The sequence below is a fragment of the Oncorhynchus tshawytscha genome, linkage group LG22 (genome assembly GCF_018296145.1).
Source record: "Oncorhynchus tshawytscha isolate Ot180627B linkage group LG22, Otsh_v2.0, whole genome shotgun sequence".
Lineage (NCBI taxonomy): Eukaryota > Metazoa > Chordata > Actinopteri > Salmoniformes > Salmonidae > Oncorhynchus > Oncorhynchus tshawytscha.
This window is the reverse complement of record NC_056450.1, coordinates 19,362,919-19,376,620: the sequence shown is the minus strand read 5'-3', so window position 1 is coordinate 19,376,620 and position 13,702 is coordinate 19,362,919. Positions and strand designations below refer to the sequence as shown.

At 39.8% G+C, this 13,702-nt stretch overlaps 2 protein-coding genes across 2 annotated transcripts; one reads left to right on the top strand and one right to left on the bottom strand.

Annotated features, from left to right (window-relative positions):
• Positions 1-69: 69 nt before the first annotated feature.
• On the bottom strand, positions 70-3,487 carry LOC112221995 (UPF0688 protein C1orf174 homolog). Its single transcript, XM_024384499.2, has 4 exons — positions 3,107-3,487; positions 2,726-2,818; positions 1,607-1,969; positions 70-561 (listed from the first exon to the last, which is right to left on the bottom strand). The coding sequence occupies exons 1-4, from the start codon at positions 3,365-3,367 to the stop codon at positions 427-429; spliced, it is 852 nt and encodes a 283-aa protein (XP_024240267.1). The 5' UTR covers positions 3,368-3,487; the 3' UTR covers positions 70-426.
• A 6,226-nt stretch (positions 3,488-9,713) lies between these two features.
• LOC112221992 (UDP-GlcNAc:betaGal beta-1,3-N-acetylglucosaminyltransferase 7) lies at positions 9,714-11,889 on the top strand. Its single transcript, XM_024384496.2, has one exon. It carries the CDS (start codon positions 10,112-10,114, stop codon positions 11,357-11,359), a length of 1,248 nt encoding a protein of 415 aa, XP_024240264.1. The 5' UTR covers positions 9,714-10,111; the 3' UTR covers positions 11,360-11,889.
• The last annotated feature ends 1,813 nt before the right edge of the window (positions 11,890-13,702 follow it).

The window sequence follows — 13,702 nt, the reverse complement described above, 5'->3', positions numbered from 1 at the left end:
ATTAGATAATTATGTGATAAAGTTCTGCTTAGTTTCAATAGCACAATACAAAACAGCAGACACAGGTAATTGAACATTTAAGTTCTTGTATTGGCAATGCAACTTTGACTACAAATATTGTGCATACGTAAGGCATTCAGTAACAATATTGTAAAAGATACAATATAAATAAAACAATCTGAGCACTTAACCTGTACCATTTAAACAATATACAGTATAGATAATTGAAAAGCGAAGTTTTGTTAGTGCAAATATTAATACAAAGATGTATAACTTTAGGGTATATGCTGGCAAAACATTAACTTGATACCCTGGTTCTGTTGAACGAATCCACTTTCAGGCTCAACTGTGACGTTAGGCTTGTTAAGGTCGTTTATGGACACGTTTTATTCCATCCTATTGATAGGATGGAGTTATTTCTGTAAATTAAGTGCCAACTATTTCATCTTGCTGCATTTCTGTGTAGCCCTCTTCATCACTGTCCTCTTTGGCATAGTACTGTCGTCTCCTGTGCTCCCTCCTGCTGAAGGTCGAAGTGGCCGTAGATCTCCGTGGACAATCCTACAAGGCAAATAACAGCATGTCAATAACCATGTTTCCATCCAGTTTTTATGCAAAAAAAGTCATATATAAAAAGACGATCACAACAGCTGTGATGGAAACAACGTTTTGGTACAATTTTATAAATACAGACATAATGTTTATTTGACATGGTGGGATCTTTGTCAGTAAAATTAATTATGCAAGAATTGGCCGTGGAAATTTTGATAGAATAACTATCATATCGAAGTAAACTTGGGAGTCCCACAATATATGTGATCCTCCCACTACAACTCCGGAAACCATGCAGTTTTAGGCTACAGATTAAATAAGTTATGAACTTCACAAGGTGATGAAAGTGCAGTGATCTTGATGCTCCTTTCCAATAAATATAGATGGGTCGGATTCTGGTGGCATGATCGATGCTTGACAAATAAAAAAATATTCCTCGCCCTTATCCATAATAATCTCATCATATAGACTAGCTTACCCCCACTGTATCTGAGCTGTTGGCTAGACCTCATTTGCCAAGACCAGAGTAGGTACAACATGAGTTTCTGCTGCCATTTCTCACAATTCATTTTACAGACAAAAATATCAACTTGTCTAGTGTATTTAGTTTTGTCGACATTTGGAAAGTTCACCGACAAATGTTTCCATCAGGCCTGTTGTGACTTTTTCACGCGCTTGTCGGAAATAGGAAACTCTGAAATGTCCAACTTGCTAACCTGTTATAGTGATACACGTGCCGCATTCAACCAGTTAACTGTGAAATTTCCCACATGCTTTCTTGTTCCGACTAGCACATGAAAGCAGAATTACTCGCATAATAAAGGTTGGATGGAAACCTTTATTGGTTGCGTTTACACAGGCAGCCCAATTCTGATCTTTTCCCCACCAAAAAATAGCTTTTCTGAACTGTACTGATTGGTCAAAAGACACATTTTTGAAGATTTTTTTTTTTAAATAATTTTGCTGCCTGTGTAAAACGCAGGCATTGTGCTCCAAACATCAGACCAGGATCTTGTTTATCACACCTAACACTTGTTATAAAATCTCATCTCACCTGCACAACTTCCATGTTTCCGAAGAACTTTTCCACAGGAAGAACCTGGTTACTGTCATCATCAAGGAAGACGCTCTTGTCAATCACAACACCCTCTTCTGTTTCGTCATCCTCCGTCTTCTCTGGCAACCCGTTTGTTCGACAGTAATTCAACTCCAATCGCACACCGTTCTCTTTACCCTCCCACAATTCCTCCAGGTCTGGTGGTGCTCCACAACTTGTCTTTTCAGGCCTATCGCAGCCGAGCCTCTCAGAAATGGTTGTTGACTCCCTACAACCACCAACCATCCAGTCATTCAGGGCCATTTCTGTTTTTGAGTCTTCAATTTTCATTTTTTTAACATGCCTCCTCTTCCCTGAACTCTATAAAGTCAAAATAACAACTTATTAAAAATAATAAACAGGCTTCCATGACACTATTAATGACAATCCCAGTGGTGGAAAAAGTACCCAACTGTCAAACTGGTGTAAAAGTAAAGATATCTTAACAGGAAATGACTCCAATAAAAGTTACCCAGTAAAATACTACTTGAGTAAAAGTATTTGGTTTTAAATATACTTAAGTATCAAAAGTAAATGTAATTCCACTGTTGGTTAAGGGCTTGTAAGTAAGCATTCACAGTAAGGTCTACACTTGTTGTATTCAACACGTGACAAAGTTTGATTTGAATTGCTAAAATCTACTTAAATATCAAAAGTACAAGTATGGATAATTTCTAATTCCTTATTAGGAAACCCAGACCACTATTATTATTATTATGTATAGATACGCAGGGACATATGCCAACACTCAGACACCACTTACAAACAAAGTATGTGTTTAGTGAGTCCGCCAGATCATAGGCAGTAGGGATGTTCTCTTGGTAACTGAATTGGACCATTTTCTGTCCTGCTAAGCATTCAAAATGTAAAGAGTACTTTTGGGTTTCAGGGAAAATATATGAAGTGAAAAGTACATTATTTTATTTAGGAATGTAGTAAAGTAAAAAATACTACATAGTAAAGTACGGATACCCCAAAAAACTAAGTAGTACTTTAAAGTATTTTTACTTTAGTACTTTACACTCTTGCGTAATCCATAATGTAAAATGAAAACAGAAGAACTAAACGTTCACCGACCTTATCTGAACTCTTCACCTCGAGATGGACCCTGCTTGAGGAAACAGCGCACATCCCCTTTCGCCGCTTCATGTTGCTAACTCGACTCGGCATCTGAAATGAGGAGTTCACACATGTTGTTAACTCAGTTGGACAACTGGACATTAGCTAACACTTCTAGCTGGCTAACCAACTGTAACTGCCCAACTTTTAGCAGACTAAACTGATGTTACTGCCCCACAAGCTGATAAAAGACTAAACAATTCCCAAAGACAATGGAAAATGTAATACATAACTACCCGAAGTGTTAAAAATAATATAAATACTGTTGTGGGAGGTTAACTAGCTAACTTAACGTTAGTAGCTGCAGTAACTAGCCAACTCTGACAAGCTTAACGTTACCTGGATAGCTATGTCGGTCGCTGGCTTGCAATCTTGTAAACAGTCGCTTTTTTCACAGTCAGTGGATGTAGCCAAATTAGCTAATAAAATCCAGTAATTGTGTTGTAAATACAGGTAGTCAGCAAACTGTAAAATCGTGGTTCTGATAAAGCGCCGCCGTGGTGAACCGAGACAGCTTCCGAACCCGACTAAATGTTTCTGTATAGAAGTCACGTGCAAGTAATTATTTTCCGTTTCCAGTTTTGGAGAACAAAACAGCATATGCGTCAGTAGGGTTACCTCGACCTTACACCGGGCTCAATGCTGATTGAGGTGATATGCTGGCTTCCACTAGTTAGCACAGCCACAAAGTCAAATTGAGAGGGGGCCAGTTGCGACATCTCAGTCATCCACCAGGGTCTCTATGCTGCCACCTACTGATAGGCTGCCACCTACGCCCAGTGCAGTGCATCTCTCGGGAATAGTGGGGGGTGTCGAAAGGAACCATATAAGGATTAGTGTGGGTTTCAAAATGAACCATAAAAAGGAGAAGTGGGGATTTCGAAAGAGTATTTTAACACTAGAAGCGCTGGAATTCCATAACTACTAGGACCGCGATGACTTGATATTTCAATTATTATTATGATTATTATTTCAAATATTCAATAATACATAGATTGTAAAGTGAATGTGAAATAAGTTAATGTAGCTAACGTTAGCTAGCATTTACATTTACGAAAATCATAACATTACGTACACGGCTACCTGTAGGTAATGTTCTAAGACAACTCACAGTGAGTTCATCTTTTTTGTTGTTGTTGCGTAAATTAAATTCCTTCATTTAATTTCTGCAGACCATGACTGACGTCCGATAACCCAAACGGCGTCTTGAGTGGCATATTTCAAAACCCCCCTTCTCCTTATTGGTTCCTTTCGAAACCCCCACTTTATCTGAGAGATGCACTGCACTGAGAGATAACATATTAGGCAGCAAAGGTAACCTGCCTAAATTATTACCGCCCATAGCACTCGGTAGCCATGAAGTGCTTTGAAAGGCTGGTCATGGCTCACATCAACACCATCATGCCAGAAACCCTAAAACCACTCCAATTTGCATACTGCCCCAACAGATGACGCAATCTCACTCGCACTCCACACTGCCCTTTCCCACCTGGACAAAAGGAACACCTATGTGAGAATGCTGTTCATTGATTACTGCTCAGCGTTCAACACCATAGTACCCTCAAAGCTCATCACTAAGCTAAGGACCCTGGGACTAAACACCTCCCTCTGCAACTGGATCCTGGACTTCCTGACGGGCCGCCCCCAGGTGGTGAGGGTAGGTAACAACACATCTGCCACACTGATCCTCAACACTGGGGCCTGTCAGTGGTGCGTGATTATACCTCTCCTGTATTCCCTGTTCACTCACGACTGGGTGGCCAAGTACGACTCCAACACCATCATTAAGTTTGCTTACGACACAGCAGTTGTAGGCCTGATCACCGACAACGATGAGACACCCTATAGGAAGGAGGTCAGAGACCTGGCAGTGTACCAGGACAACAACCTCTCTCTCAATGTGAGCAAGACAAAGGAGTTGATCGTGGACTATAGGAAAAGGAGGGCCAAACAGGCCCCCATTAAAGTTGACGGGGACTGAAGTAGCCACCTGGACTATTTACATTGACCCTATTTACATAATAAACTGCAAGTAGCAGCAGTTTATCTATGCATAGTCACTTTACAAGTCACCTCGACTAACCTGTCCCCCCGCACATTGACTCGGTACCGGTAACCCCTGTATATAGCCTCGTTATTGTTATGTACATTTCTTGTGTTACTTTTTGATTGATTCATAGATTTTTTTTAACTGGAGTTTATTTAGTAAATATTTTATTAACTCTATCTCTTGAACTGCATTGTTGGTTAAGAGCTTGTAAGTAAGCATTTCACGGTAAGGTCTACGTTATATTCGGTGCATGTGACAAATACAATTTGATTTGATCAGTAGGTGGCAGCATAGAGACCCTGAGGGATGACTGCTCTGAGAGATGACGTCGTAGCTGGACCCTATTGGGGATCAAAATTGGCTAGATTGTAAAAATGTAATAGCCCACCCGTGACAAGGACCCGACGAGTTCTGAGATGCCGTTCTGCACACCACTGTTGTACTTATCCGTTATTTGTCTGTTTGTGGCCCGCCTGTTAGCTTGCACAATTCTTGCCATTCTCCTTCAACCTTTCTCATCAACAAGCTGTTTTTTTCCCACAGGACTGCCTCTGACTGGATGTTTTTTGTTTGTTGCACCATTCTCGGGAAACCCTAGACACTGTCGTGAGTGAAAAGCCCAGGAGGCCGGACGTCTCTGAGATACTGGAACCGGTCAGTCTGGCACCTACGATCATACCACACTAAGTCGCTTAGATCACTCGTTTTACACATTCTAACATTCAATTGAACAATAACTGAATGCCTCGATGCCTGTCTGCCTGCTTTATATAGCAAGCCACGGACATGTGACTCACTGCCTGTTGGATCGAACCACAGGGTGGCCACTGAGTGTATATGCACTGTTCAGCCTTACCTATGGAGTGGGCACCCATGAAATGGGGTATCAGCCTACCCAGTGACACAAACAGAACACAACTATGTAGAGTTTACACCCATATTAGCGTCATATCTCTTATTGCAGGCCTCTGAAACCACTGTGAAATGAGCCACATTTGCTCACCCGTATTGAACATTCATATTGGACTATACAGTCATAAATTGCAACCATACGGGCTTTGTCCAAGTCTGGTAGCCACTAATCACTCTGCAAGGACTGGTAAGGGATAAGGGAGGTGGGTGATTGGTGTCTTTAAATAGTATCTCCGCTATATACATAAATGGATGTGGTGTGTTTCATTTCACAAAGACATTCACTGTCTTCTTGGTAAGCAACTTTAGTGTAGATTTGGCCTTGTGTTGTAGGTTATTGTCCTGCTGAAAATTGGTTTTCCTCTAGTATTTTGCCTGTTTCTTTTGATCCTCAAAACCTTGAGTGTTTGCCAGTGTCAAGCATACCCATACCATGATGCAGCCACCACCATCCTTGAAAATGAAGAGGCAGTTACTCAGTGATGTGTTGGATTTGCCCCAAACATAAGGCTTTGCATTTAGGCCAAAAAGTGTGTTCCTTTGCAGTATTACTTTAGTGCCATACAAGATGTATATTTGTAATCCTTTTCACTCTGTCATTTAGGTCAACACTACAATGTTGTTGATCCATCCTCAGTTCTCCCATTACAGCCATTGAACTCTGTAGCTATTTAAAAATCACCAATGGTGTCATGTTAATGTGTCTGAGCAGTTTCATTCCTGTCCTGCAGTTCAGAAGGACAAGTAACTTGTATGTGTCTGGGTTGTTTAATACATAATCCACAGCATAATTATTAACTTGACCGTACTTAAATATATATTAAATGTCTCATTTGTTATTGTTACCCATCTACCAATCCCGGCCCTTCTTTATGAGGCTTTCGAAAGGCTCCCTGGTCTTTGCAGTTGAATCTGTGCTTGAAATTCAATACTTGACCTTACATATATTGTATGTATGGGGGACAGAGGAAGAGCTAATCATTCAAAAATCACTTCAACCCCTATTATTTCACACAGTGAGTCCATGTAATTTATGGGATTTGTTAAGCCAAATTTGACTCCAGAACTGAACAAAGGGGCTGAATACATATGCAACGACTAGGCATATATTTTAGAGTTGAATTTTTATATATCTTTAAAATAAAAAATTCTTCCACTTTGGCATTAATATTTTGCATAGATTTTTGACAAGAATTACAATTAAATCCATTTTAATCCCACTTTGTAATCTAAAATGTTAATACATTCAAGGGTTCTGAATAATTTTGCAAGTCACTGTATGTACAGTGCTTTCGGAAGGTATTCAGACCCCTTCACTTTTCCCACATTTTGTTACGTTACAGCCTTATTCTAAAATGGATTCAATAGTCCCCCCCCCCATCAATCTACACACAATACCCCATAATGACAAAGCAAAACACATTTTTAGAAATGTTTGCAAATGTAGAATTAATTTGCCAAGGGAACAGTGGTTAAAAACAAATGGCAAGAGTTGTGGAACAGGGAGAGAAAGGGAAGACTCCTGTATAAGATCTAGGAAAAGGTGGGGGCAGGGAGGTCCTCAGGCCGAGAGAGAAGGGAGGAAAGTGTAGTCACAAGGCTGAGACTGGGACACACAAGGCTCAATAGTACATTGGAATTGGTGGGGAAACATCCGACTGGGAGGTGTGATCGTAGTCAGGAGGAGATGGAGGCAGTGGAACATGTTTTATTTCAGTTCCAGGAATATGTGAGGGAAAGGGAGCGACTGTTATTAGTTTTGAGGAGTAATGGGGTTGAAAAGATAGGATTAAGTGAACTGCTAAATAAATCTTCAGAGGATGTAATATTTAATTATGTATTCCTTCTCCTTAGAGATGAGAATATTGGTTAGGATTTAGGCCTTGTCTATGGTCCACACTCCAGTCCAGTTGGTGGAGGTAATGCACCTTACTGCTTGGTATGGCAATAGCACTGCACTCGATCGCATGGCGCTACAAATGGTTCTGCGGATAGCCCAGTACATCACTGGGGCCGAGCTTCCTGCCTTCCAGGACATCTGTATCAGGTAGTGTGAAAAGAAGGCCCGGGAAAATCGTCAAAGACTCCAAGCGCCCAGTCCATAGACTATTTTCTCTGCTGCAGCATGGCAAGAGGTACCGCTGCATCAAGTCTGACAACAACAGGCACTTGAACAGCTTCTATCCCCAAGAAATACGACTGACAAATAGCTAACAAAATAACTACATGGACTATGAGTTTACCTTGTATCTTTATTGACCTTTTATTTCAATCTTTGCACTGTCTCTATGCACACTCACAGCCCCCCCACCCACACACATTGTCACTCCAACACACACAAACACTTCATTATTTTCTCACTCACACATAATATGCACATACATTTATACAGACTCTACACACCCGTACACCCACTCACATGCAAGCTGCTCCTACTCTGTTTATCTTATTGCCTAGTCCTCTTACCCCTATACATATCTACCTCCATCAGTCCAGTATCCCTGCACATGTACATTTGGTATTGAATCTGACTTTTTAAATATTTCCTTTTCTTATTTTTTTTCTAGTCATAGATTGTTATTAATTATTCCATTGTTGGGTTTTTAGTTTGCAAGAAAGGCATTTCACTGTACTTGTGCATGTGGCATTAAAACTTGAAACTTACAGTTGGTTGGCAACCGCCATATAAAATCCACAGAAAAGAAAGGTTTCCAGGGTTAGAGTAGAACAGAAGTTGTCATATGCTGAGGCAGTTAAGAAAGTAGAGGAATATGGGTCAAGGGGGAGGGATCCCGAGAGGAGTGGTGTGAGTAGTAGATCTGTACCAGTACAGAGGGGTAGGCCAACAAGTAATATGTTTCAGTAAGATTGGATTTTAACATTTACAGCAATGGTTATCAACAGTCCTGCAGGGGTGGAATATAGGTCACAGAAAATAGAGGTTGTGGTGGCAGCTACAAAGAGGTATTTGCGTGTGCGAGACTTGACATCCGAAAAGTTGCCATGCACCTGTAAAAAATAATTGCTCAGATGTGCGAGTGCCTTTTGAATTTTGAAGGATTTAATACATTAAAATATTGGAGTAGGGTGAGTGTAGATGGCAGGGTATTTGTTTATTTAATTTTTCAAGCAAGGTGTAAGGGAGTTATACTCCAGCCTAGTAGGTGGCGGTAATGCAACATTTATTGGATGCCAACCGCCCTTAAACCTCGTGGAAGAAGAAGCTAGGACAGGCGGGAGGCAGGGGCGCTTCAGTACAGTTAATAAAGAAGTTAAAGATGTTGGAAGTCAGCCGCCGCTAAACCCCACAGAAGACACTTTTTAGCCAGCTAGTCTGGTACACAGCAGGCGTTAGCAACACCGTTGTGCTAGCTAACTACTTGAGTATCGTGTCTTAATTTGAATGCACTTTATAGGCCAAGATACTTGGCAAAACAGCGTGGTAGTTTATGATTTTTTTTTAAACGACACAAGTTTGACCCAATGTGCGCACTGCACGCACCTCTCAACAGACGTTAGACAATTCCCCCAAACCTACACACAGGGGTGCTAAAAGCGTGATTTTCTTCACACCTCCCCTGGAGTTACACTGTTTTGGCCCCGGGGGCTATTCTCACACACACACACATATATATATTTGTGTTAATGGAGATTGCCGCCGCAAAACACATTTCCCCAGTATATTCTAATCAAGTTTTCTGAAGCTACTTTGATGGGCAATTGTATCATTCACAATATTATATAATACAGTATAACGTTATGATCATTATAATATGACAATACATTCCAATGCTTGAAAAATAAATAGCATAGGTGCAATCAAATGAACAATATAGCCTCAGCCTTAGACTTCGTTTTTTCAAGTATCCTATGACATTAGATATCTAGCCTTGTCGATGTTCAAAGTCTAGTGAACCAACAGGATGCGCAGTCTAGTGAGCCACCTGTGATGTGAAATAAGAAACCTGCATTTGGTCACAGAAAAGTGTAGTGGGGAGGGGAGAATTAAAAGTGAGTAAGGGGAGAAGCTCGTAGGCGACAGTCACTTTTCAAACCAGTCTGCAGGTGGTAGACTCTCTCACATCGAATATTTTTTATTTTTTTTGCATGATGTAACAAAGATTGAGAAAACAAAGAAAATAAAGTAATTGCAAGGGAATAGCACGGTGGCGTAGCCAGTTTATTTTCAATGTAGCTGGACACGGAATAGTTTCTCTGTTGACTCTGTAGCCAGCCTATATTTTACACGCAGCTCTCCATTTTTCAAAGGATAATGATGGACTTCAAATGGACAATAATGAGTAATTAAATGCTATGAAAATAGGGGTGCCTATTCAATTGAAGTATTTCTAATTCATTCATACGCGTTTGGCGCTATAATTATGGATACTTTTTTCAGGAGAAAGAGGATATTGAAAACTCTCCTGAGCTTGTCTCTCGTTTTTGCGTCTTTAGTGATGATTTCAAAGTTCAAGCTTGTGGATAACAGCATCAAGGACGATATGGAGGTTAAAAGCATGGGACACGCCGGTTGGTGTGGACCTGAGTGTGATTTATACAAAGGAAAACGTATATTGAAAAGCAGTTTGGGAAACTACTCGCCGCCAGTTATTGGTGATGATTTGGATGCGCCACGGATGACCGTCTCCAACACTACTGCGTCTACTTGGGATGTACACGTTATGAACTGCAGTGAAGATTCAGCCGTAAGGGAAAACGATTGGTTTCGACGTTTGGACACGAGGTTCCACCAGTTTGTGTTGCATAGACATTGTCGATATTTCCCAATGTTGATAAACCATCCGGATAAGTGCAGGAATGGAGACGTGCACTTGCTCATGGTGGTGAAATCCGTTATAGAGCAGCATGATAGGCGAGAGGCAGTGCGTAATACCTGGGGTAGGGAACAAACAATTGATGGTAAGAGAATAAAAACGCTGTTTCTCCTTGGAAGCGCTACAAATGGCAAAGACACTAAAAACCTTCAAAAGTTGATTGAGTATGAGGACATGATATATGGAGACATTCTACAATGGGATTTTATGGACACATTTTTCAACCTCACCTTGAAAGAGGTAAATTTTCTGAAATGGTTTGATATTCACTGCTGCAGTGCCAAGTTTATATTCAAAGGGGATGATGACGTTTTCGTGAATACAAATAACTTGCTGGAACTTATTCGTTTCAAGACTGAGGACCGCAATGTTCTAAATGTATTTGTTGGGGACACCATCTCCAAAGCCATACCCATCAGAAACCGCCAGAGCAAATATTACATCCCCAAAGAGCTATTTGACAGACCGTACCCACCTTATGTTGGTGGTGGTGGGTTTTTAATGTCCTCACAATTAGCTCGGAGACTGTTCGTGGTTTCAGAGGACTTGGAGCTCTATCCGATTGATGATGTCTTTTTGGGAATGTGCCTCCAGAAGCTTCACTTGGCACCTGAGATGCACCCGGGATTTAGGACCTTTGGCATCATGAAACGCAGAGTGAGCCCAATGAACAGCGAACCGTGCTTTTTCAAAAACCTAATCGTAGTCCATAAACTGAGCCCTCAGGAGCTACTCATGATGTGGAGCGTAGTAGAAAATAAGGAGCTGGTTTGCGCCAAAAGGACTGCACCATGAGTGTCAACCTACAGCTCAAAAGGACTCAAAGGTTATGCAAAAATATTGTACGATTTTATAATTGAATTGTAATATTTGTATGTAGGCCTAGTAGGGCACTAAAAATATCCAACTAAGAAAGAATGTGAGAACAATCACGCAGTGATTTTTTTTAAACAAATGTTTATGAATGACATTCTTTCATTCTCACCTACCTGTTTGTTAATGTTTTTTCTAATGTAGATAGGTAGACCCAAATCCCAACAGGAAAACCAAAAAAGTAAATGCACATTCCTTAGGTCTACAAGATGAACCACTTTTTCAGCCAAATCTGTAAATAAATGGCAGCCTTTGACACTGAAAAACCCTTTTCATGCTACAGTTTTAGTGCTTTTGAGATGATGGATGTGTTAGTAACACTGAAAAGGTGGAGATTACATGAAAATATAATTAGGTACAAAATCTATAACACATATTGAATTATATTTTAAGAGTCAAAACTTGTTTTTGGTTTGATGTTTGTAACAGATTCAATAAATATGTATTTGTTATATCAGTGTTTTACTGTAGTGCTGGGTAAGAGTTGAGGGCTGCTAGGTGGATATTAAACACTAATTGTTGGTGTAGAAGTGTTGGTGTAGAAGATTGCAACAGGTGCCTCTAAAATACATCTTTGACATCTCAAACAAACCAGAAAAAGAGCAACATCAGCACTGTCCAGCTACATTTAGCTTCATTTATTCAAACATGGATGTTTCAATCTGTGCACAAAATGGTTGTAAATCTACAGTCAATACTGATGGATATGTACTCAAAATACACAAGGACAATATATACACCTACGTAATTGAATAAATAAGAGACAAACCTAAGTCACTAATGCAACATTATAAAGGTTTAGGGCCCTATTCCGTGTTGTGGAGAACCAGTGGCGGTTCTAGACCATTTCAACTGGGGGGGCAAGCTGGGACAGTTCTACTGTTAGAAGGGCCAGCTACATTAGACGTTATTGTTGTCATCGTTTTCTTCACTGCATTGCAGGGAAAAGACCATGTTCATAATCACCACCGTTGCCACTGTCTAATAATGGATGTAAAAAAAGTTATGGAAAAATGATTTAATACTCCACGTTTAGGGGGGTCACAAGGGGGTCCAAAATTGTTGTCACAGGGTGACATGATGATCGATGTTTGGCTGGCATTTTACAAATAAAAAATGTTTCCATATCGGTGAGCTGTTGAGCTGTTGGATAGAGCGCGGTACCAAGACCAGAATGGGCACATTCGCTATAATGCATTTTTCTTTTGTGTGACAAAACCATCAGTAGAGTTGAAAATGCAATGGAACCCCATTTAACTTGTATATTTTATTCGGTACATGGGAATGTAACCACAAAAGCATACCTTTATCCACAACAAGTAGGGTAGGAGGGGGTAACCAGCTCCCCTAAGAACAATGTCCAATTGCTGACCCAAAAAAGCAATGTTTGGAGAAATAAAAATGGCATGTGGATGAAGGTCATCAACTATAAAGCTAAATAAATGGCTACAGTCTACACTTCTTCAGTGATTTCATGAAATGTTGTTTTTAGAAAAGTGGCGTTTTTTAAAAGTACCGGGGTAATTGGCCCGGTACATTTATTTAGAAATTCTTTAGTAAGTAATACTTTAAAAGCTTGGTCTAGTTGTCTTATTTTAATTATTTTAATTAAATATGGGGGGGGGAAGGTGTAGCACGTCACCATTAATATACAGCACTATGAGGAGATTTGATGTAAAGTCCTTTTTAACTGACCTAGCACATTAGTTTTCTTTGTTCTTTCTTTGTTGTTCCTTTTCCATTATGTACAACTGAACTAAACATGATTTGAATAATGCAAGATTTTAAATCCCAGCAGTCTTTGAAATGACATTCGGGAGCAAAAGGTTTTCAATAGTTGTTTTTAATGAATTAAAACAAATATTAATTGCAATATAATATTGGAATGGAATATAACTAATAACATTAAATAACATTGGTATTGAACATTTAATAACAATACCTTAAATAATTAATTCAGTGTAACATTGATGTGGCAACTCTTATGCACGATTCTAATTTGTACAAAGGTCCAAACTAAATCTATCCACAGTAAAATTTGAGCACAGCTCATGAGCCCACACAATATCCCATAATGAAAAAGCAAAAACAGTTTTTTTTTTAACCCTGAAATAACACATTTAAGTAAATATTCAGAGTGACCATCAGGTTCTTGATCACCTCCCTAAAAATGGATTTGATTAGATAAGACATGTGAAATGTAAACAGATACCATGCATAGAGCTAGTTGTAATGTAATGCTACACTCAGGTAGTCATTGACTTT